General features: G+C 54.7%; 1 protein-coding gene across 9 annotated transcripts in view; it reads right to left on the bottom strand.

Moving 5' to 3' along the window:
• The window catches only part of ARHGAP26 (Rho GTPase activating protein 26), a 152360-nt gene that overhangs the window by 97273 nt on the left and 31556 nt on the right, over positions 1–23531 (bottom strand). For all 9 annotated transcript variants that reach the window (XM_075766784.1, XM_075766776.1, XM_075766779.1 and 6 more), the window contains 6 exons: positions 21185–21295; positions 20212–20316; positions 19296–19425; positions 18816–18916; positions 16367–16461; positions 7309–7387 (listed from right to left, as the gene is read on the bottom strand). In XM_075766784.1, coding sequence (XP_075622899.1) covers positions 7309–7387; positions 16367–16461; positions 18816–18916; positions 19296–19425; positions 20212–20316; positions 21185–21295 — 621 coding nt within the window. The remainder of the gene's footprint in view (positions 1–7308; positions 7388–16366; positions 16462–18815; positions 18917–19295; positions 19426–20211; positions 20317–21184; positions 21296–23531) is intronic.

Below are 23531 nucleotides of genomic sequence, written 5' to 3'. Positions count from 1 at the left end.
TGGAAAGCCCACAGAAACACACGTCTGTGGGATCGAGAGGGTGAAAAGATCAGGATGGAAAAAGCTGCGAGGACACAAGCTGAAGAGACACAGACCAAACCCTGGAGAGCACCAGAAGAGCAAATGTGATGATCGCTCTGACCTCTCGCCCACAGGCTCTCCCACGAAAAGAGAAAACAGCCAAAGACAAGGTGTTCTGGGTGAAGATTTTTCTACCGTCTCTAGTAATTCACCTTCCTCGGTGACCACCGATTTACAGGCAGTGCCCTCGGAGAAAAGCGCTGCCAACAAGAGCAGTAACCAAAGCGGCTGGTCCCCGAGACCTGCTGCTGGTGCGGCAGCAGCTGTCAACGCTGCAGCCGAAGCACAAATCGCTGGTCCCCGTCTCCATCGAGGGTGTTTCAAGCTCTGCTGGACACACTGAGCTTCAGGGGCAATGAGCGCAGTACCAAAACCAGCGCAGAAGAAGAAAGTGACCTCCAAGGAGTCAGAGGTGAGATGAATTAGAAGGATAAAGCAGATCTGCAGCTTCCAGCGAGTCCCGGTGCAATACGAGAGGGTTGGACGGCGTGCGGTTGGTGCCCAACCGTACCCCCGTGGCAGCACGGGTGTTGGGACTGAAGCCCTTCAAGTTAATTTATTTTTTGAATGAGCCAAAATGACAGGAATGCCGAGGTTGAAAGCACTGGATTGAGTTCAAAAGACATCATTTCCACTGGGAAATTAATCTCTCACCATTTTGTATAATTAGACAAGGAAAATGAAAAACAATTTCAGAAAGAATTCCCAGAAGCAATATCCGAGGAGGAGGCAGGAGGCGAGGGTGCTGCGTGTTGGACAGGAATGCAAGGCTGGGCTTTGTTGTTACGCTGGGGTTTGCTACAAAAACACACCACCACATTTCCAGAGCAGCAATGCCGAACGGGCTCCAGCACCGCCGAGCAGCTGTCAGACGGGGAGGGCGGCCGAGGGGCTGGGACAGGACCGCGGCGGTGGCAGCTTCAGAGGCGTTTCCCAGCGCGCTGCGCTGGTGGGCATCGTCCCGCTGCCGTTGGCCTCGGCTCCCAAAGGGCCGCCGCTCCCAGCACCACGCTGCCCATGCGGAGGAACCGCTGGAGACCCTGGGGAGAAACACACGGGGAAGGCTCCTGCCCCGCCATCGCCAGGCCAGCAGCAGGGTGGGGAGCTGCCGAGCAGGGCCAGCCATCTCGCTTCCGCTCCTTTCCTAAAACCAAATCAACCAGAGCAGGGCACCCCGGCCCCAAACCAGAGTGACACATGATGGTGGCAGCAGCCACCACAGAAAGACCCGGCCCCACGGCAGGCCTGGCGGCCATGGAGGGACAGGGAGGGGGGAAGGACCCCCACGGCTGAGGAGGGAGGGAGAAGTCGAGAGACCTCACAAGTGTTGAAGGTCTGTACTCACCTCCCCTCAGTTTACCAGGATCAAACACTGCCTGCCTCCAAAATTACCAGTTACTTTTTTGGGGGCAGCAACAGAAGGAAGACAGAGGAACAGAGGGGGGAAGCAGCTCACATTTTGGGGTAATTTGGGGACAAAACTGGGAAGTGAGCACTTTCCCCACCCCGTGCAGCACGAACGGCCCTGGATGAATGCAGGAGCTGGGTGACAGGCACGGGCAGCCCCACACCGGCGGGCACGACGCTCCCCCAAACCCACAGCCCCTGGGGCGAGTGCGTGAGGGCAGCCCCGGACACCCTGCAGAGCCCCGGGGGGCACAGGGGGGCTGCCCACACCCCGCTGGGGCACAAGTGCAATGAGCGGGCTGGTCTCAGCTTGCCATCTAGTGGAGAGCAGCCGTATGGCCTCCCCCCACGCCACCCTGCTCCATTTTGTGCTGCCCGCACACCCACGGCCCTGGGGGACGTGTGTGAGGAGCCCGAGCTCCGCTCCCAAGGCAGCGCGGAGGTGACACCAAACACCCAAAATGAAACATCGCCCGGTCACCCAGTGCCAGGGCGGCCACCGCAGCCCCAGCCAGGGTCAGGGCGGCTCTCACAGCCGCAGAGCCGAGGAGGAGCTGGGCTCTGCTGAGCTGAGTCATGGCCGGGAGCCCGGAGGCGGCTGCAGAAAGGGAATCGAGTCCTTCATGCCCACCACGATGTGTCTGATCGCCCCGAGCTCCTGCTGGCTGCAAGCGAGAGCCCTCAGCACCCTGCAGAATCGGGCAGTATCAGACACCCCCCCACTACCAAGGAAAGGCACCAGGCGCTCGTGCAGGTTCACAGGCCTCACCCGGCGCTTCGTTTCGTGAGGCTAATAAACAACAGAGCCACTGTAAACTCCAAGCCATGACCCATAGCTACAGGTGGGAGCCAGGTCCAGACTGAAGGCTAAGAAAGAGTTTGGTTTGGGCTCAGATGGAGGAGAAGAAATTAAGGACAAAGGATGAAGCACGCTGCTGAAGTAGCCGGGGTGGGTGCAGGGTGCTCCTTGCCCAAGCAAAGCAGTGGCACATCTAGGCAGCAGAACGCTTCCAGCACAGGGCTGCTGGTCCCTGCAGACCTTCGGCACCTAGGGAAGGCCTAAGAGAGTTTAAGTGTCTCCACAATATCTCAAAAATCATTTAAAAGACTTTGCGGATCTTGCCCTCTGGGCGTCCATTAATTCAGCCGTAACTACTTCTGAAGTTCGCGAGTTCCCAGCACTGACAGACAGCATCGCGTTTCCAGCCAGGCCCAGCCCCTGGTTGGGAACGTGAACACGGCGTCTCAGCGCCCGGCACAAAACCCAAACTCCGCAGCAGCCGCTCAGCCCCCAGCTTCTCGCGGCTCAGCGGCCGTGCAGCCCAGTGCCCTCGCGTGGGGGAGCAGACACGAACTGGGCACGACTAAACCTGGGCGCGTGGGAAACCCCGGGAAGTGTTCTAGACACCAGAGTGGTGAGGTCCTGAAATAGCCTTCCAGAATGGGAGCAGAAACCTTATCTGCTTTCTGGAGGACAGAGCTTCGTCACCCGAGGACCAAGATATGCGAGTTCCGAGACGAGCCGGGCTCTTCCAGTACAACAGGTCCGACTCCTGGGAAGTCGCAGGACAGAACCCGCCAGCCTCTGCAGTGCTGCCTTTCCATTCCGTCACCAGCCTCAAGCCTCCTGAAGCATGCAAGGGACTTTGTACTTTGTTTCTGCTGTTGCAAACTTGCAGATTATGTTAAAGAACTGAAGGAAGGGTGAGGGGAGCAGAAGGGAAGGAGAAACTGCTGGCGTGTCTCCACGTCACAGCCCTCCCTCCCCTGCCAGGGCATGAGACTGACAGCTCGTCCCCAGCCCGTGGTGCACTCGGCTGTACAACACTAACGAAACCAACTCTGATACGAAATGCTGGCTGTATTTTTATAGACTTGTGTTGCTTTAAAGACCAAAAAAGAAAAACCAAACAAATCGAGCAAAGGGCAGCGTGATGCGAGTGCCAGAACAGCACTGCTCAGATCCCATCCATGGCTTATTTCCTCTGACGGGACCGCAGGCTGTTGCACTTACCGTTTAACACTAACTTCTCCATCACCACCCAAGGTTATGGACAACGGATTAATATAGCTCAACGGGGATACGATCTAACATGTTTCATATCCTTAACCCTCTGCGTACCCTTACATTGCGAGTCTTGCTTTCCTAGAGAAACGTTTCCGTGTCCCAAGCACTTCAAGCCCAGCACCCCACCTCTGCCCTCACTGATGCGAGATGATTTCTAAGATTACCGACCTGCTCGGAAGGTAACAGCAGGAACCGCTGACACCAACATCTCTCTTTTGGCCGGCATGCTCGCTGCAGACTTGGCAAGCAAAGCCACAACCTGACTAAAATGCTTATCTTGTTCAGTTCTTTGCCACAAAGCAAACAGCCTAATTTGCGCGCCTCTCACTTCTGCAGCCTACCACAGCCACCGCTATGAGCCAACACAGCTTTGGTATCTTGACTCAGGCTCCACGGAAGTTTCAGAATCACTGTGGCCTCCACTATATACATTTGCAAACTGCATCACCAGAGGAGAAAAAACATAGGAAACTTATCCTGAACATCCGAACAAAACCGAATGGAACTGCTCGGTTACAGACTTAGTATTTTCTCCTATTTCCAGCCTCTGTAATATAAAAGAAAACCCAAAATCAACACAGGGCTTTTAGTCAAATTAGTAACAAGTGGTAAGAGTTAACAGACTGATGATAGCTATCTGGAGACTGCTTTGACTGTAAAATATATAATAAATCTTTTCAAGTTGTGACAAATGTCTTGGCTAATGCAGCCCACATTCTATGTTTAGATCTTACTAAAATGTAATACGACATTTGGTTTTAGTTTTTTAATTATAATTAAGAAACGAACTCCAGTCCACTTTAATCTCTCCACAGCCTGAATTTGCACATGGAATTACTGTCCCCACCGTACCAATCTTTCCCACACTCAATATTCAAATCCAAGGAAAACCAGACATTCTTTCCAGTAGGGTTTTTTTTGGTTACAGAAATATAGTCACATGGATATTTCTAGGAGTCCAAAGGTTAAATCCTTGTCTCTTGCTCAAGGAAATCTCTGCGGAGTAGGTAACATCCCACACCCTGGTGTTGCAAGATGAGAACCCAAACAGAACAGACCAACAACTCCACTTCTGATGGATTGAGGAGGAGAACTGAGGACAAGGAGCTACCTTGTCTGTCAACACGCACCGTCTCCATCAGTAAAATGCCTCGTGGATCCATTTCCATACAGGCTTCGTTCCCATGGCTCCCGCACCACACCTGGAAGGCCAGGTTTAAGCGCCAGTAGCACTGAAGTGCTACGAGGTATTGCATTAATGCGTAGCAACAGCCCTTGATGTGCTGGATGAGCAAGCTACCCTAAGCTGATGGGCATGATAGTGAAGAGTAGAAATATGCAGGCAGTAGCACGAAGACCTGTGTGTTTTTGAAGGAGTTCACATAACCAGATTCTGAAACAGGATAATCCAGGCCGTCCTGCACTAGTTACGTCACAGCACCTTTCGCACGTACAGCACTCTACAAGCACGCAAAATCTCTGGCCGCACTTCTACAACCCGATCCTAAGAGACGAGCTCTGCTGTTGTGCCAAGCCCTGGTAACATCAGCAGGTCAAAATGCAGCTGGATGACCGGATTCACGCAGCTCACGTTGCAGGTGACCGGGTTTCGCATCCTTGTGACACCAGCTCCCGGTGGAGGCAAGGCAGTGGGAAGGAGGTGAGCAGGCTGAAGGAGGACAAGGCTTGATTCGGACTAAGAGCAAGAATGCCCATTTTGTTTCTGAAGAAATTTTAAAAAATATCCTGTCTCCAGGTGCCACCACAGAACCAAGGCAGGGGTTAATTTAGGAGGGAACAAGACAGCTTGCACGCTGGAGCTGAGAGGTTGGTACCTGGCCTTGCACCGAGTGTCTTCCCACTACAGCTGCCCCAGGGCAAGGCCACTGGGTGAAGAGCCAAGGCGGAGGAGCAGGCTGGTTCTCCCAAACAAGGGTCCCTTTTCAACACATGATAGAAAAAGGGAGCAGAGGCTGTCCTGTGCACACAACACACATTCGGTCCTTTTTTGCCTCTGTGCCTGCACCTCCCACAACGCCCGTTTGTGGAACGGTATGTCTGCAGGTGCAACTGGGCATTTTGTCCCAGAAGCAGAATTTTGCTGCTGGGAGGAAACCAATGTGGCAGAGAGCTGTGATCACCGTCAGAGGTCGGTCCAAGCTACACTGCGCGTGCCCTGTTAGGGAACGGAGTTGATTCTGCTTGGAAAAGGAAAAGCCTTGCGGGGACCTGATGGCACCCTTCCTACGAGGATGGCATAGAAAGACAGAGCCAGGCTCCTGACAGCGCTGCACGGTGGGAGGACAAGAGACAATAGGTGTAAATTGAAACAGCGGAGGTTCAGACCGGGTATCGGACCGTGAAGCAGCAGAGCTGGAGCCCAGGGAGGCTGTGCGGTCTCCTCCTCCGGATGCTCTCAGCACCCGACTGGGTAACACGCTGAGCAATCTGCTCCGAGAAGGAGGTTGGACTAGAAACCTCCCAAGGTCCCGTCCTACCTGAACTACCCAATGATCTACAATTCCAGGCTGAGACCTGGCTGTGATCCGCAACAAAATCCTTTACCTGAAATACAGGGCAGCACCCTCGCACGCACACAGCCTTCCCGACCTCCGAACCGCTGCAGTTTCAAAAGCAAGTTGCTTGACTAAGCCCAGCGTGTGGTTTCCAGTAAACAGCCCACGTGTATCCACGTCTCACCTGGCTTTAATAAACATTTTTTTCTGACAAACAAGGACCTTTTCGTGGATTTTGAGGGGGAACTGCTCAAATCAGTCCCAGCCTGTGGGAGTGGGGCTGTGCTGGGATGGGACACCCTGCTCCCCACATGGACTCTCCTCCGACTGCCAGAGCCTGACTCAAGCCCAGAGCACAGACATCTCCTCCAAAAACGTACGGGCTGTCCCGTCACAGCCCTGGCTGCTCTCGCTATCCGCAAAGTTTCTCCTCGTATCCTGCTACGCTTTTGGCCACGCCGAGGCACAGAGGCCCACAGTCTAGTCTCACTCTGCGTACAAAGGCTGCTCGGCGGTGCTGTGTTTGCCGTTCGTTGCTGGACGGCCGCCACGCCGAAACCGGGCAGGACCGCGCCGCCAACGCACAGCACCCACACCAGCACTCCTCCAAGGGAACCCAGTCGGAACCAGCCAAAGCTCTTCGAGCTTGGCAGTAAAATTTGCATATGCATTAAAAAATAAAAAAAGCCAACAACTATGAGTTTTCTGAAAACCTCCATAATCCCTCCAGAGGTGAGGAAGCTTGTGCAGCTTTGGCACGGCAGGAGCAAACACAGCAGCGAGGAGGCTATCGCTGAGCACAGGGAACAGGGGCTACACTCCTCCGCTCACACGAAATCTGCAATTCTCTGCAAGACCCAGAAACAGCTGCCAGATGAGTTGCAGGACTCAAAAAGCCCTGGAAATCTACAGCGTATTTTCTTCCACTGCTCTTTTTGCCATGTTTTCCTTTCAGCACAGCACAGCAGCGTGTTTGTGCTGGCCAAGCCTACCCTCCTCCTTTCCACCGCACCTTCGAGCAATCCAAGCACAGGAGATACAGTATTACCTCAAATATTTAACCAAGGGATTAAACTATTCTCTTGGCAGGAGGCGCGAGCTGCCCCATGGATACAGCTCTCGCACCGGCTGGCAGGCGCTGCGTGACAGCCTGCTTCGCAGCAAACGCTCTGCCCCAGGCTACGAAAAGCTCTCCACAATTTTCTCCAATGCTTTTTCGCTAATATTTCTGCTCACCGGTTCCCGGCCATCCATCGCCTCCATCCAGAGCCTTCGATCCTCCTCTGAAAGGGCCTGCATGGTGATCACGCCGGGCCTGCGGAGATAAAGGGAACGCCATAAATAAACTGCGCGATGGAAAACAAAGATGACAAAGATAAATTTACCATGAGAGAGAGAGAGAGAAAGACGACAACCTTCTTCCTAGCCAAGCCCAGCAGCATGGGGCTGAGGCCAGGCTGACCTCTCCAGGGACATCCCTGCAGGTCCTAACCAGGACCAGCCAATGAGCAGAGGGTATCATCTCCAACAATCGACACGTATTTTCAGTGTTTTTAGTGTAAGAGAGCTGGATGCCAAATTCTTCCTCTGGCTTTCAGCCAAACAGCTCACCTGCGCTTGGGATAAGCACGTCCATGCAACAGCAGGAGAAGGCAAGGAAGGCAACCCAGCAAGCAGGACACCCATGCATCCCAGCCCACCGTGTCCCACCACCACCCCAAGCACCGGCTCGCAGGGGGAACCTTCCGCTGCGTGAAGAATTTCATCCCCGACGCGTTTGTGCCAGCGTGGCCGCACCATCCCCCTGACCGTGGCTGTACACTGATGCTATACGCAGTAACGGCAGCGATGTGACCCTGGTCCACGTGCCCCTGCCAGCCTTGTGGGGGGAACACTGCAAGGAGTCCCGGGGTGCCCCAGGGTGCTCGCTCCTGCACCGGCTGGTCCTGCCCAGCCCTGCCACCCCCCTGCCATCACACACACCACGGCCCATGAGCTGCGCTGTAAATCCGGCCTCCAAAAAATAGCTCTGGGGTTGCTTATTTATTTTAATGAGCAGGGGAAAGAACAGGCCTAAGCGCCTGCAAAGAAAGCACGGGGAGCCAGGGGACACCACCAGTCCAGCCCTCGCCCTAGGGCCGAGGCCACCTCCACCACTCCTAAGCAGACCCTAAGTCCACTCCTGGACTGCTCATTCCATACAAGGAGTTAAAACTTAATTACCTAGCGCTGATAAGCATGACCACCAAGGTCACGATGGATTTAACACGATGAAGAGTATTTGCACAGTTTCAGGTGTGGCTGTGTGTTTGCACAAGAGAGGAACGTGCCGCAGAGGGGGAAAGCCAACGCTGTACTCCCGCAGCTCGCGTCGTGAGCTGACGATTTACTGCACCTCGCTCGGCTGCACGCTGTCAGGCTTTCCATCCTCAACACCCCAGATCATCCTGCAGCCAGCAGATCCAGACACAAAAAGCCTAGCTTAGCCCTACGCCTCCTCAGCCTCGCACCTTTGGGCCGGGTCTCCAGCCTCCGAAGGGGCGGTCGCATCCTGTGAACCCCGCAGCAGGGCTGGGCTGCCCGCGCAGCACCCCAGGGAGCAGGGAGAGGCCCCAGTCTGGGTGAGATGGCCAAGATCTATTCTGTTTGTTTGGTCTAGTCATTCTGCTTCCTCCCAGGCTATTTTCAGACGCATTAGCAGAGCGCGGCAGCTATTTCTGCAGGAGGAGAGCACGCAGAAGCCCTGGCAACGCGGGAGATGCAGGCACGGCCAGAGTGCTGCACGACTCGGCATGCTCAGGGTGGTTATCAGTGCTCTCTCTGCAGCAACGCTCGTGAGGTTTCATGCATCGAAAGTACGACAGCAGAGAACCTCTGACGCTGCTTCTCCCATCCACGGCAAAGTGCAGCAGCTCCGGAAAGGGAGAGCCAGGATCACAGCTCGTGGGGCACCAGGCTGCCGTGGCACAAGGTGGGAAGAGCCATTTAACCCCGGGAGCTGCCTGCGGACAACGTTCAGCAGAGCACGTACGCTCTTTTCAGTACCAAATCCTCAAAAACTGATTAAGGCTGGGGAAGAGGGGTAATTTCTAGCTTGCACTTCCCAAAAAGTGATTCAGCAGGAGAACGTGAGCTGCAACAACACTCTGCAAAAGGCATTTGGTCCTTGACAAGAGCCGATCCTCTGTTAGAAAAGAAAACATTAACAGGGGCTCTCAAAGTGGTGGGTTTGGCCGTCTTCTGTCGCTCTTGTGGTACGTACAGATAAGGAACAAAGGATTAACCCTTTTCCCTAACCCCGCTCGCCATCCAACCAACCCAACAGTTGGCTTTCGGCACACACGCGGCAGCTTAGCACGATTTCACCAGCAGAAGCCGTGCGTTCAGGCTTGCAACAAGCCCAGGTCCAAGTAAACCAGACATAATGTGTTTGATCTCCGCTAATCCCATTGGTGAGTCAGTCAATACTCACCAGCTTAGTGGTTTGGAAGTTTACTCATTTCGAAGGGAAGAGGAAACCACTTAACCATCGCCCCATTTGAGAAAGAAAACGTTCAACATCCAATGCCAAATATTTTCAAAACAGTGAACAAAGCTCCTTGTTGTGCGGAGACAAAGGGATTCAAGAGTGGTCCCTGGTAGCCGAGGATCTGCCGTGGCACTGGCTACGGGCTGACAGCAAATCCGTCCCCGTGGCAGGAGCGAGCTTCTCCTTGGGTGACCAGAGGTCCAAGCTGCACCCCTTTCAGCCAGGGCCTAAGTCTGAGTTTAAGGTTTAAGTTTCAGTTTAAGCTGCTGCTGAAGGCACAGACAGCCCAGGCAGAAAGGCCTGGAAGGGCTCTAGCTCAACTAGGGAGACACGGGAAAAGGAAACGTTGGGATTTCCATCTCTTTAGCCGAGACATTAAAACAAAGAAATTTAAACTGTTCATTCACGGTAAATTCGACACTGGGCTCCCAGCAAAGTGACGAGGTCCTGGGGAGACAATACTGGTATCTGGGACGCCAGGTTCCCTCACGCACGGGGCAAAAAGGTGATAACGCAAAAATGTTTGCTCTGCCTCTGAGCAGATAACAACTCTTGGGGCTTCACTTCAAAGTCACCCTTATTTAACAGCATGAGGGGAGGGGCTGTGAAACTGAATTAAAAACTATTTACATTGCAAACAGCTCTGCATTTCCTCCCACAGCGTTCATTTGCCAAGGCATCCACCGCACCGCTTTCCTGAGTGGAACAGTCTTCCTGGTTGTGATGCATTTCAAATGCACCCCACACATTACGCCTCATTCATTATTTATTTGGATGATGCCCACGGGGTACCACGTGCTTAATAGTCAGGTAGGATGGCTGGCGCTGAAACAGTATCCTACTAATGCTGTCAACATGCAGCCGTGTTCGACTCGCTGCCTGCAGCCTGCCTCATTTTCACGGGCTTTCCTTGCAGATCAACCGTTTCCAAAAGTGTGCTCATTAGATTACGGATATCTCAACTATTCAGTGTAGAGCCTGAGAGAGGGAAGGCCCTTCTCTGACTTCCTTTCCCAAAAGATACACAAAACGTATCCGCCTTTGTTCCCTCACCTAACAAACAGATGATCCTGAACGCTGGAGCTCATCCAGATGTTGCTGCCGGGTAGCTGCCCTCCCCTCCCAAGCCCGACGGGGCACGCACACGGGCACAGGCTGGAGGAGCTGCCCACCTGCGCCGGCCCCGAGACGGTCGGATCGGGACAGCGGGATGTCCTCCTGGGTCTGCCATCCAGGATGCGCAAACGTGAACTGTTGTGGCACGCGAGGTAAAGGACCTGCTGATTCTTTACTAGATGCTGCAGCACACATTGCAACCTCCAGGCACCGAAAGCCTTTGCCGCCTTCTGGGGTGCAAGGGGGGGGAAAGGGGCATTTTGTGATCAGCAGGAATCCGTTTCTAACCTGAGTGGATGCAGAAGCATGAGACCAGAGAAGAATGTGGTAAACACTTCGCAAGAAAGTATATTTTCAATATGCTACAATCTAAAAACTAAAGAGATTTTTCCATACGAGACCACACAGGAAATTTGAATTTTCTCAGCATCTCAGCTTTTGTGAAAAACAGCCTGGTTTTAAGGAGCTATGACTAAGCACACAGAAAAAATGAGAAAGTCTGATAGCTTTTCCTTCTTCCAGAAAAACAAACAAATAATGAAAGCAATAGAGACAGATAAGAATTTTCAACTCCTGTAGCAGCTTATCATATCGAGACAATCTAAACTGCTGAATGAAAAAAACCTAAGAGCGGATTAATAACAGGGTCTCGAGGGCTGAGCGGAGCTGAGCACAGGGAGAAGTTTGCGGCCCCAGTCCGAGCTGAGCAGAGCACCCACGCGCTGCTGGCACCCCAGGCAGGACCCCACGGTCACGGGGCACCGCTCCAGGCACACGTAGCCACATGTGGCCGCAAAACAAAGATGAGAAAAAGATATAAATAAGGGGGAGACTTTGTTCCTGAATTCAGAAAGTCTCACTTGTGCACGTAAAGCTTAAAGCACCGTCAGTACAACCGCCGCCAGCTCGTTCTGCAGGGGCCGGGGCCGGCGTGGGTCTGCGTGGCCGCCGAGGGGGGAACGAGCTTCGTCTGCTCTCTGCCAGCCCGCCCGTGAAAACCCCCGAATCGCTTTGTTTAAAAGGTCACTGGAAAGGCAACACCCGCAGAGGAACAAGTACAAGTTGTATTGCACGTGCTGTCCAAAGCCGCGGGGAACACCAGCGGCGGTGGGGTGGCACAGCCAGGCTGGGGAGCGAGCCCCGCCGCACTCAGGGTGGCACTCAAAGAAACAGGCGGATCCATAAAGCGTGTACCCAGAGCAAGGCCGACAGCCCACCGACCGAACCCCCTCTGCCCAGGGAAGCGCTCAGCAGGCCCAGCACCCTCACCCGCCCTGCCCCAGACAGCCAGCGCTGGCCCTCGGGTGCACGCAGGGCAATGGCATTCCCTGCAGCTCCCTGCCTCCGGGAACCACTAAAAGAGACCAAAACCCCCAAATTTTGAACACCTCCTGTTCCCATAAAAGCCAACTGGTATTAGGAGCACTTTGCCTCTGGCCCAGAGCAATGACCTACATTATCCTAAATTACAAAGCCTTTGTCATCACCCAAATGAGATACTCCTCCTCCTGAGGCGCATTTTGTAAGACACGGGCTGTCATCCCTGTTTACTTTGTTTACAAAACTGATTTGATGCATAGAGACTACAAATGAGTTTAGTTAGAAAAAAAGAGCGTTACCAGTAAAACACAGTATCCATCACACTGGGAACATATTTCAGCCAGACACCAGAACACCATTCCGGGGGTAATTTTGCTGTAACAAAGCAATAAACTACTCCTAACCTCCCACAGAGAAAATCAGAACTCTTTGCAAACGCAGTGTCGGGGATTCCTGAGACCTCTCGCAAACACCTGTGCCACGGCTTCTCAGTCCTCAGCGCCGGTAACTCCGGCGGCTCCTTATCAGGCAATAGGAAAAGGAAGCAATGCTGTAGTAACAGATTAGGCTCGAGATTTTCAGCTTGGTGGTGTTGAATCATATTTACAGGAAAAAAACCCAATTTCCCCCTCCCCCCGCCCCGCAACCAGCAACAGCCTCTCCGGGTGTTATTTAAAAAGCTGCATGTATAGCAGTTTCCCGAAATGCACCGCTGCCACGCAGCCCATTTCTGCGTGGGGAAGAACCGGCCGAGGGTGCCACCTCTAGGCTGTACAGCAAAGCAGGGGCCCGAGCACGGCCCCGCTCCGGCCCGGCAGCACCGCAGCGCGGGCATCACGCCGCGTCCTCCAGCGCCCTGCACGTTAGTACGGGCACAGCTTGAAGAGCTGCGCAAACTTCACGGTGATAGGAGATAAAATTACTTGAGCAGAAAGTGAAATTTCCTCGTATCTACTTATACGTGTCTGCGGCTGGCAGCACGGGGTTTGATACGTAAGCAAACCGTAACTGCGCGCAGGTTTTATGCGGCCAGCTCCAGGAGACAGAGCGATAACCCCGGCCCCGAGCTCCGCTTCCTCCTCCTATCCCCGTCAGGAACAGGGACACGACTCGGCAGGCCACAATAAACCAAACCGGTAACGCAGCCAGTCTGCGCACAGAGAACTTAAATGATTGAAGACGCTTTCGGAGAGCCTGGGAAGAAAGCGGACTTCACGTTGCCCCACAGCACCGAGGCACGCGAGGAACTCGCTGAAAGGCACGGAGCCCCACATCAGCGGAGCAGGGGCTACCTGGAGCCGCTGCAGAGCCCCAGGCGGGACGCCGGCCTGCGGGTGCCTTTGCAAGGCGCTTAAGCGAGACGTGTTGCAGCAGTGAGAGACGTTTTGCACACAAATGCTGGGCGGCAGCGACACCGTCACCTGTGCAGCCCCGCTGGAGGCATCCGTGGCCTTTGTGCGTTGCACAGTGGCAGGTTTCAACCCGGAGCCTGTGGATCCCTAAGGCGTGCCGCTGCTCCGGGGGGGCCTGCAGCAGACAGCCCAGAAAAGCCGACCGAACAGCCCGCCACAGCGGTGCAGCAATGCCCTTTGCCGAGGAAGGCACGCACACAGCCCAGCGTATTCTCGCTCCACGCGCACTTTGGAAGGGACAACCGATTTATTGTCCATAGGAAGCAAGCGATGTGTACAGAAAAATCTTCCTGCTCTCTTAAATCCATCTGTTCCCAAGCTAACCTTCTGAAAGGCAGTTTCAAACTTCAGGAGAAGCACACTCCGGTGGCATTATTCACCCTTACCTCCGAACACCACAAATGCACGCGGTTTTCTGAGTCACAGCGTTCTCCCTGGGCTGGCTTAACGACAGGTGACTGCATGCACCTAGCATACAAGACACTCTTGCTGGATATTGCTTACAAGTCTAATTTTCATTTTGAAGTTGCATACAGAAAAAAAGGGCAAAACTGCTGGAAATCAAAACACAGTACAGATGTGAGAGAGAGAAGCATCTTGGGGATGTTTGCCGTAATCATATCCAGACTTCCTGCATGGGGCTAAAGAACAAGACATCAAGTTTCTAACTTCTCTATTAGTAGAGACAATAAAAAAAACACAAAACAAAAAGAAAAGGGAAAAAAAAAAAAGAGAAAAAAACTCCAGCCCAAGACAAAAAACCCACTACACAAATCAGCCTTCTCATTCTGTGAAGAGACGCAGACACCGCTCCAGCTAGCCGTTGGTCACAGGTACCCTATCGTCTGTGGTCAGCGGACTTGGGTGGAGAGCGAGGGCTGAAGCTTCTGCCTGTGCTCGGGTCCTTCTGCCCGAGCTGATCCCCTCCAGCATGAAATGGAAGGCAATGCCTCCGAAGGCGTTCTCTTCTGCCTCCCGAGCAGGGAGCACGGTTCTCTCTCCCTGCGGTGCCCCGGGGAGCCCCAGCACCTCCGGCTGCGACCAGGCACCTCTGCACAAGGAGCTCCGATCACCGGCGAAGCAGGGCCGGGTTCTGGCAGGATGGCTGCAGGGTGGCACCCACACGCTGCCAAGCCCCGATAATCCCGGGCTGGCGAGGAAACCATTCCTCGATACACACCAAATCACGAGTGCCGGGCGAGGTGAAGGTGATCTCCAGCAAACCCTGGCCACGGGCAGCGTCACCTGAAGCCCTGATGGTGCCCAGATCTCGCGACGCTCAGCACCACCGTCGTGGTGAGGCAGGGTGGGCACGTCACACACTCTTTTGGCCATGGCAAAACCTGTTGCCTCCTCTTCTTCGTAGCTTAACTATTTTGGAAATAACCATTATTTCAGGCAACTAATGACAAATTCTGATACCAAAAATAGACAGAGTTGCCTGTATACAGGGGGAACCCAGCCCTTTCTCTCACGTGCTCTGCCCTCGCTGTCCTCTCAGGCAGAGGCAATCTCTTGCAGCAGGAACATGTACATGAAATGAGCAATTTCTCAGGTTTCCCCGCCTTTGCCGCTCCCCTGCCATTATTTACGTTTAGCAGGCATATTTCTGGAGTAGCTCTTGATCCCATGCCTAGCAGGCTGCAGACATCAAGGAAAGGTTCAGCTGCCTCTGAACATGCTGCAGAAGAAAACTATTGTGGTGGCTGGCTTCTCCTCCTACCAGTTTTATTTTGATTTTCACATTAAAAAAAAATATCCTCAGGGCATAGGAAAAAAAAAATCCCCATGTCAGCAGAAATACTGCAGCTTTCTGGAGGAAAGCAGAGCTACAGAGAGCGGGAGGCAGCCCCGGGGTTATCTCATCCTTCAGCCAACACAGGCAGAGCTCCATCACCCCAACCCTTCCCTGCCCTGGGCTGGCAGCGAGAGGGGCTGGCACCGAAACGGTGCAGCAGCGGAGGCTGGGCAGGGAAACGTACCGCGGGGTATTCCAGCATTAATCAACACCTCAGGTTCTGATGAACTCGGGTTTTCCCGAGACCTCCTGGGCATTCCCGCAGTGGCCAGCGGAGGGGAGGATGGCTGGAACACAAACAGGCAGACAACTGGGAGGGCACAGACATTCAGCAACTTTGGAGCGAGCTTTTGTAAACCATGTAAACTTACTGCAACAAGGAAGATAAGAGGCAGTGACTAATACCGCTTGGAATAGCAACCCCAGCCTGGTTTTCCTGTTTATATATGTAAACCGTGCATGATGCTAATTAGATATGATAACAGCTCTCATTCCTAGGCACTATAGATTGAAGCCACACATATATCTGGTTCAGCTGCTCCGTGATACGTCACATCAGGAAGCATTTTACTCCTTCAGGAAAAAAAAGTGAATTTAAAGTGCCCGGAGGTACAAGCTGGACTTCCATTATCACCCATCCGTAGCGGACCAGCAACAGCCACTCTCCAGCACAAAAGCTGAGGCTATTCCAACACATACCCAATGCTGGAAAGAGGCATCGCATCCCTGCCAAAACACCCACAGAGCATCTTTTCCATACTTGTGACCATTAACCTTACGTGGCCAGAGACTGCAGAAGTGCTAAAACACCATTAAAGTTAGAGAGACTTGAGTAAACTCGGCACCTTGTAAACCGAAGCACTAACTGAATATATTGAGAGCACCTGGCTAGAAGCACCAGGGAGAAGCGTGTTTCCATGGACTAAGGCTTTCCATTCACGGAGGGTATGACTAAGGGAGAAGAGAAACACGGAAACGGCACAAGAACTACCCAGCAAAGCCGAGTACAGATGAGTGCAACCTTTCCCTCCGCATGGCTAGCGTAACCCCCGGCGCACGCAGCCTTTCAGCGACCCGGGCCGCAGGTACGCCGCGGCTGCGATGCCTCTTGGCACTCACCGATCCACAGCTTCCACATCAAAGCAAAACCTCTTCTCGATTGAGTCGGTTTTCCGCCGTGTGCAAGATTTGAGGATAACAGCTTCATCTTCTCCCTGAGAAGAGACAAAAATCGCAGATAAGGCCAACAACAATCAACCAGCCGTGTGCTTGCCCCCAGCACCCGCTGCGCTTTCAATGAACATGTTCAAACCTGGGGGGGTTTGGCAATATCAGCCTGCTAGAAATGTGTATTTATATATCTGACATGAGGACTTGTCTTTTCACCTTTGCAAACATGTTTAGTCCAAAATCTTTCACGAGGAGCCTTCCTTTCAGAATGCACATGATTGAATTAAATGCATCATAGACCTGGCTGTCAGTTTTCACTCCAGGCTGCATTTTTGGCAGCATTCCGCACACGAGAACTCTTAACGGGAGCAAACATGTTTTAAAAGGTTTATTATATAACACAGCAACAACAAAACCATTCTCCCATCCAGGCATCTGTATCCAAGTTGCACTGGATTTCCGCACGCCGCGGTGCGATCCGGCAGGATCCGCGTGCACTGCTGTCCTCTGCTGGAGGAAATCCCTGCTCGGTCCCTGCCAGCATGGACATTTCTCCTGCAATTTTTAAAATCCACTGATGACTCAATAGAAAATGAATTCTGAACGAGTTCCTGGAGATGGCCACTTTTCTGTGCTCTTCTTGACGATACCTTGGCTGACCACCCTGTTCCCTGACATCACTGTTTTTCCAGGAAACGTATTTTGGGACCCAGAACAGACCCGGGAAGACAGACCTGAGAGAGCTCCCTGCAGGGCTTCTCCCCAGGATGAGCAGAGGCTGCCTGCAGCCGCTCCTGGCACGAGGCTGCTCCCGAGCTGCCCAACTCCCCGTCTGGTATCCAGGGAATGCCCCCGCTTCAAACCCACTAATATCCGGCTCCAGCCACAGCCTGAGGGGCATTCACGAGGGGCTGATAGCACGCAGCATCCTTTGTGACCCACAAGCCACGGGTCTCCTTCTGCCGCACCGATATCGCCCATCGCTTGGCACCAGCTCCCGCCAGACCCCGGAACGCCCCGCAGCGCGGCCACAAGCCCCTGGGCTGCTCCACGCTCCACGGCCCGTGCCGGCCGTCCCTGATAGACTCTGCAGCCCGGATAGAGCTGCCCCAGCACGGGCAGCGTTTCACGCCAGGATCATGCAAGCCACAAGACCCTGGGCGAGCAGCCCCGCCAGCACGGCGGCTGGCACGGCACCCCGGAGCAGGGCTCCCGCCCTGCGCGAGAAGGGCAACACGGCCGCGTCGGCAGCGCCTGCGCCCTGGGGAAGCCGTGAAATGGGAAGAGACCACATGAAACACAGTGCAGCAGCTGATGATTACAGGGCTGGGATCTTTTAATGCTGAGTTATAATGAAGATGCTCCAAGGCAAGAGGAAATTAAATTTAAAAGTTGCCCTCCCCACAGCCTGTCCAGCTGCCTGCGGCGCTCCCCTGGAGGGGTAAATGTTTGCAAACCGCCCCAGCCGGGAACACTCTGGGGGGGTCTATGGTTCCTGCTGTTTGGAGCAGCAAAGCCAGTCCCAGCTACAGCCAGGCTTACGCTGCCCCGGGAGCGGTGGGGCACACAGCGTGCGCTGGCCCCCCGCACCCCACACCCGCTGTTCCCCCTGCTCCTCCACACCCCCGAGGGGCCGAGGGGGCCCCAGGCTCTCCTGTGGCTCTAAGCCAAAACAACTTCATTGTCCAAGTCACAGGCATTGAGGAAGGAGCAAAATAATGAACAGGTTCTCTTCCCTGGGTCTTGCAGCAGGAACTGGGGAGCAGGCACCCACGGAGCTGGAGCACAGTGGGTGCACGTGGCACGACCACGCTCCGCTCCCAGCCCCGACCACCTGCTCCACCTGCAGAAGCAGCCAGAGCCTCACAGGGCACGGCGCAGGTGCATGATCGCCCGTGTGCCCAGCATCGCCAGGACCAGCGAGAGTGGGACCCAAGATGGAACTGCACATACTTCAGCTTTTAAAGGTCTCTCACAGACAGAAATGTGTAAATAAAGGACAGACCAAAAAGCCAGAGGACAATGCCCGGTCCCAGCCCAGAGGCAGCTGCTGCAAACTTGTCCTTACAAATAGCTGTGTGCAGACACCGCCTGGAACCTGGAGTGTGGAACAGAGCGATGTCCGAGGGCCCTACCCGCTTGGGAAACTGGCTCTGCTCTCAGCACAGCTGACAGTCTCCAAAGATATGTGGGCTTTTGGGCTCTTCTTGCCTCTTTTTGTTAATTCCCCGTGCGGCAGCCGCTCAGCCTGGAATGAATCTGACCCACTTCACTTGCATTTGTGTCACCTTGCTAAAAACGGTTCTGTCCGAGCACCAGGAGAGCGTGCAGCCGGCAGCTCCGCAGCGCTCCTCAGCAGAGACCCCGGGGCGCAGTCCTGCTGCCTATCGGCACTCACCCCTTTTCCTCCAGATTTCTGGTCAAATGGCACCATCGTTATCCGCTTCGACTCCCTCTGGTACGTGCAGTAATGCTTCACCCACGAGGTCCCAAAGTGACCTACAAAGCAAATGCAGTTTTTATTCCCAAACTAGCACAGTTTCAGTGCCTGCCCATTAATAACCTCTGTGTTTAACAATCGTTTAACATGACACATTTTTGTACCTATGGTTCTTTCTCGTTGGACTTTGCAGGCGGATTAAGCTTTATTAACTCCTTTCTGTTCAGGGGAAAGACTTCTACCAGGCACTGGCAGCACTTCTCCCTCCCAGGGAGAACCTGGCTCCCACATTCCCACCTTAATATCCCACCCATCTCTCCCAGGGATCGCGTACCCTGCTGAATTAGCCCTCGTGCTCCGCGCCCTGATAAACCACCTTCCCCAGGTGCCCACTCGCCGCGTTGCCCTGGCAGGCAGCTCCACCGCTCCGACACCTACGTTTCTCCTGCACATAGAGATAACCCTCCATCGTGTAAGGGCTGATGTTTTTGTGCTCATGAGGGTTCTCCTTCATCTTCTTCATCAAAGATTCAGCCTCTGACCTCGTTCCTTCAAAACGATTTCTTGTCTGCAAATTAAAACAGGAATGCCTTCTCCAATGCATGGACCCGACGTGCCCTCCTCTGCAGCGAGGAGGCCCCACGCAAGGACGGGACCCCGGAGCTGGGTCACCACAGCCCGTGTGGGAATTGGGACCCGGGGAGCCCACTGTCAGCCACAGGACAGGTTTGCTTCCTGGGCCTAGATTTAAGCTAAAAGAAAAATATTACGATAATTGGCAAGTTGTTTGTATTATGAGTTTTGTGAAAAAGTTGTTTCAAAAGAATGAAACCAGTCTGCGTCCTTGGGAGAAAAACAGTCATTTCACAGCAAGAGAGGAAAGCAAAGCTGCAATGCCACCAGGCCGACATGCCAAAGCCCCAACACACGTCCGATGTGCCGGCACCAACCGCTGCAGCCGGCAGAAGGGCTCCTCCGCTCCACAGCCCGGAGACTGGGATGGCAAAAAGTGCTGCCCTTCCCAGGGCAAACAGCGCTTCGAAACACTTGCACAACGGTTTGAAACACTCACTAAAATCACAGGGCAACGTCTGCCCGCTGGCTGACTCCTGGGGAAGGTGGGCCCCTGTGTTTGGTATGCCCTAGGGAAGGAACTGCCGTGCAGGCTGTGTATACAATGTCGTGTTATTCACAAAAAAGAATTTGCTCTGAATGACACAGTCAAAGCCTTTGCTTGATGGCACACAAAAAAAAAGAGAATAAAACCTTTATTAAAATGTATCAAAAAGTGTTATTTTGCTCTGCAGGACAGTCACGGTGATGGGTGCGTGGCACGGGCACATGGCACACTTACGTTCTGGATGCTGATTGTCAGCTCTGTCTTGAAATCGCTGAAGTCCTTTGCAAGCTCGTAGCCGTGGTGGTAGAAGGTGAAAAGCCCCTGCAGAAAGGCCAGCAGCTGTGTTGGGGTAAAACGAATCGAGATGGTCAGTAGAGACCCACAGCCGCTTGCAGAGCAACTGCTGCCGAGGGGAAGCATCCCTGCGAGCACCCTGGGGCAGAGGGGTTTGCTGGCAGCCCCTGGGAAGGTGCTCTGCTCCTTGTTTCACCTTCAAAATCTCCTCTGAGCGCACCCCAAAGCCGAGTCTGTGCTTCCTTCCCCCAAAGCCAAAGCAAACCCTCGCCCCAGGACCCCTCGTCCCCTCTGGCCCCACTCCCTGCACCACCGAAGCCGGGGGGGGTCGCTGAGCGCAGAGCCAGGAGGTGCAGGAAGGAGCCAGGAGGAAAAGCAGGCAGCAGCTGCCGTTCCCTGCGCCGTGCCTTTCCTGACTCTGAGTTACTCATCGCTCAGCAGCAGTTACCTTTGCAAAGGGCCGGCACTTCCCAGAGGAGCTTTAAGGGACTTGGCACCTGAGCAAAGGCAGATCTTAGAAAACTCTTTTTTTGTCCTATTTCTGCCACTCCTGCACTCTTCCTGCCTCGTGAACATCACAGTTCTATTTTTTTTTCCCCACTCAAGCCTGTTTTTCTTTTAATTGCCAGCAGGCCCCTCAGCCCAGCCCACCACAACAGAGATGTCCGCACAATAACAAAAAAAATGTTTCCAGCACGGACGTGGCCACCGAGCTAATGGCTCCATGCCCCACGGCTCACATGGGTGTTTTCTCCCCTCAAATCCTCCTCTGAGAGAGGGGCTGCGGGGTAAGGCTGAGCCCCCAGCCACCCCACCGCAGGAACGCCCCGCACCGCAGCCTGGCTCCCCACGAGCCCCCACTTCTCCACGCAATCCCCCATTTTTTGCAGGCTGAGGCAGCTTGAGCACTCACAGGTTCCACAAACTCAAACATCTTCCTCTCCTGGACCTCTTGCACCTTGAAGACATACTCCAGGGAGACTTCGTAGAAATGCTGCCGAACCAGGTCCACCTGGCTGTCTGCCTGCGAGCACCAGGGAGATTAAAGAGGAAATGCGAAGTTAGTACTGACCGGGAGCGCTTGGCCTCGCGACCAGAGGACATCTGGCTCTGATGGGAATGTGTCTGTGCAGAACAAATTCAGCTTCAGACCCCAGTCCAGGGCTGGACAGATGGCACAGCGATTAAATATAAACCTGATTCACACGAACAGGCTCTTTCTTCAGCTGAAAAATGACTCATGTTCTCACCTCCTAGACAGCTGTGTAGAAAAGCACGCATTAGAAGTGAGAAAAACGAGAAGCCGCTGCATGCTTGACAATAGAAGGCAACTCTCCGCTTTCTGAAAAGCGCCACAACGGGATACTTGCCCAGAGCGTCCCAGGGCCGAACCGAGCAGCACGCACACCCCACCACCCTCTCCAGCGAGGGTGTCACTTCGGTGGATCAGCAGACAGCAATTCCTCTCTGATTTGAAGCTAAAGCCCAAGCGAGCAAAACCAGGGATGTGCCCCAATCCCAGTGCATAAAAATAACCTCGTCACACGTGCGGAGCAGAGCACTGCACTGAAAGCAGGGCGAGGGGCACGGCTGTCCCCGGGTGCTGTCCCTGGCACACTTTGCTGCTACCTTTGCACGTGACGCTTTGCGTAGAGCAGCCCAGGGCATCACAGATGCCGGTGGTGCCCTCGGGGGGAGGTCTGGGTGACCCACCATCCCTCTGACCTCAGCGCCAGTAAACTCATGGGTCGAAGAGCCTCACCCTCAGCGCAAACTGCCATCGAGCCATTGCTCAACAGGAGGCAAACTCTTCTGTCCCGGCTGAGGCCAGCGGGGTGCCCTCGCCGGCGTGACCCTCGCTGTGCCCGGGGCAGAGCCGAAACGTCCAGGCAGGAGGATATGCCGTACCGTGCATCCCGTCAGGGCTGGACACCCAGCTGCTCCCACGCTTTGCAAAACCCTGCTGGCAAATACCCGCTTGCACGTGAACGGCGGCTTACTGCTGGTTTGCCCTGTGTCACGGCCGTGAAATGGCCCGTTTTCCCCGTGACCTGCCACCAGCATTTGTGCTGCCTGCCCGTGGTGCACAGGCTGAGGTATTTAGCAAACTGAGTTCTGAAAAGCAGAAAATATGATGCAATCAAATAACTCTGCCAGGAGTTAAATGGCAGATTAGACTCTGTGTTATTTCATTGGTCAACAGCCAAAGCAGCAGAGAATTCCCATGGTTTCCTCCTCTCCTTGCCGCAGCAGTTGTACATGTGGCCGCTATCGCCCTCCAGATGTAGACAGCAAGACCAAATCTCCCGGGCACAAACGCTCCTCCCGTAGGACATCAGGGCGTCTAGTGAAGCTTCAGACTGCTCATAAACCGGTGGCGTTAGCCTTCTAACGTCCCATCAGCGCTCTTCCCCACCGCATTGCTGCGGCTGCAGCCCCCTGCCCAGGAAGCCCCTTGGCAGGCAGGGACCATGGCGGGCAGCCCCAGGGGAGGTGCTGGACGGGGCGAGCGCTCCCACGCGCCGCCGGATGCCACATCCCCGATTCACCACCTACACGCTGGGCTGCTCGTCCAAAGTCACCCCCCTCCTCCCTGGGGCTTGAGCCACCAAACGCAGTGCACGCTTCCTGGTGCCCCGGGGGAAAAGGGCCCAACTCCTGAACTGGGGACCCGGCTCCAGCCTCCTCCCGTCTGCGCGGCCAAAGCCGAGGGCAGCGCTCGGGGTGGAGGTGCCAGCAGATGGCACCCGCAGCCAGCAATGCTCTACGCCGGCAGCCAAATCCCGCACGCAGCCGCTGCTGCATCCCGCACCCAGCCATCACCTGCATCCCGCACCGCATCCCGCACCCAGCCACTGCCACATCCCGCACCGCATCCCGCACCCAGCCATCACCTGCATCCCGCACCACATCCCGCACCCAGCCATCACCTGCATCCCGCACCGCATCCCGCACCCAGCCATCACCTGCATCCCGCACCGCATCCCGCACCCAGCCATCACCTGCATCCCGCACCGCATCCCGCACCCAGCCATCACCTGCATCCCGCACCACATCCCGCACCCACCCATCACCTGCATCCCGCACCACATCCCGCACCCACCCATCACCTGCATCCCGCACCGCATCCCGCACCCAGCCATCACCTGCATCCCGCACCGCATCCCGCACCCAGCCATCACCTGCATCCCGCACCGCATCCCGCACCCAGCCACTGCCACATCCCGCACCACATCCCGCACCCAGCCATCACCTGCATC

This window comes from Balearica regulorum, chromosome 14 (assembly GCF_011004875.1).
Source record: "Balearica regulorum gibbericeps isolate bBalReg1 chromosome 14, bBalReg1.pri, whole genome shotgun sequence".
Lineage (NCBI taxonomy): Eukaryota > Metazoa > Chordata > Aves > Gruiformes > Gruidae > Balearica > Balearica regulorum.
Note: the sequence above shows the minus strand (reverse complement) of the source record. Positions and strands in the feature narration are given on the sequence as shown.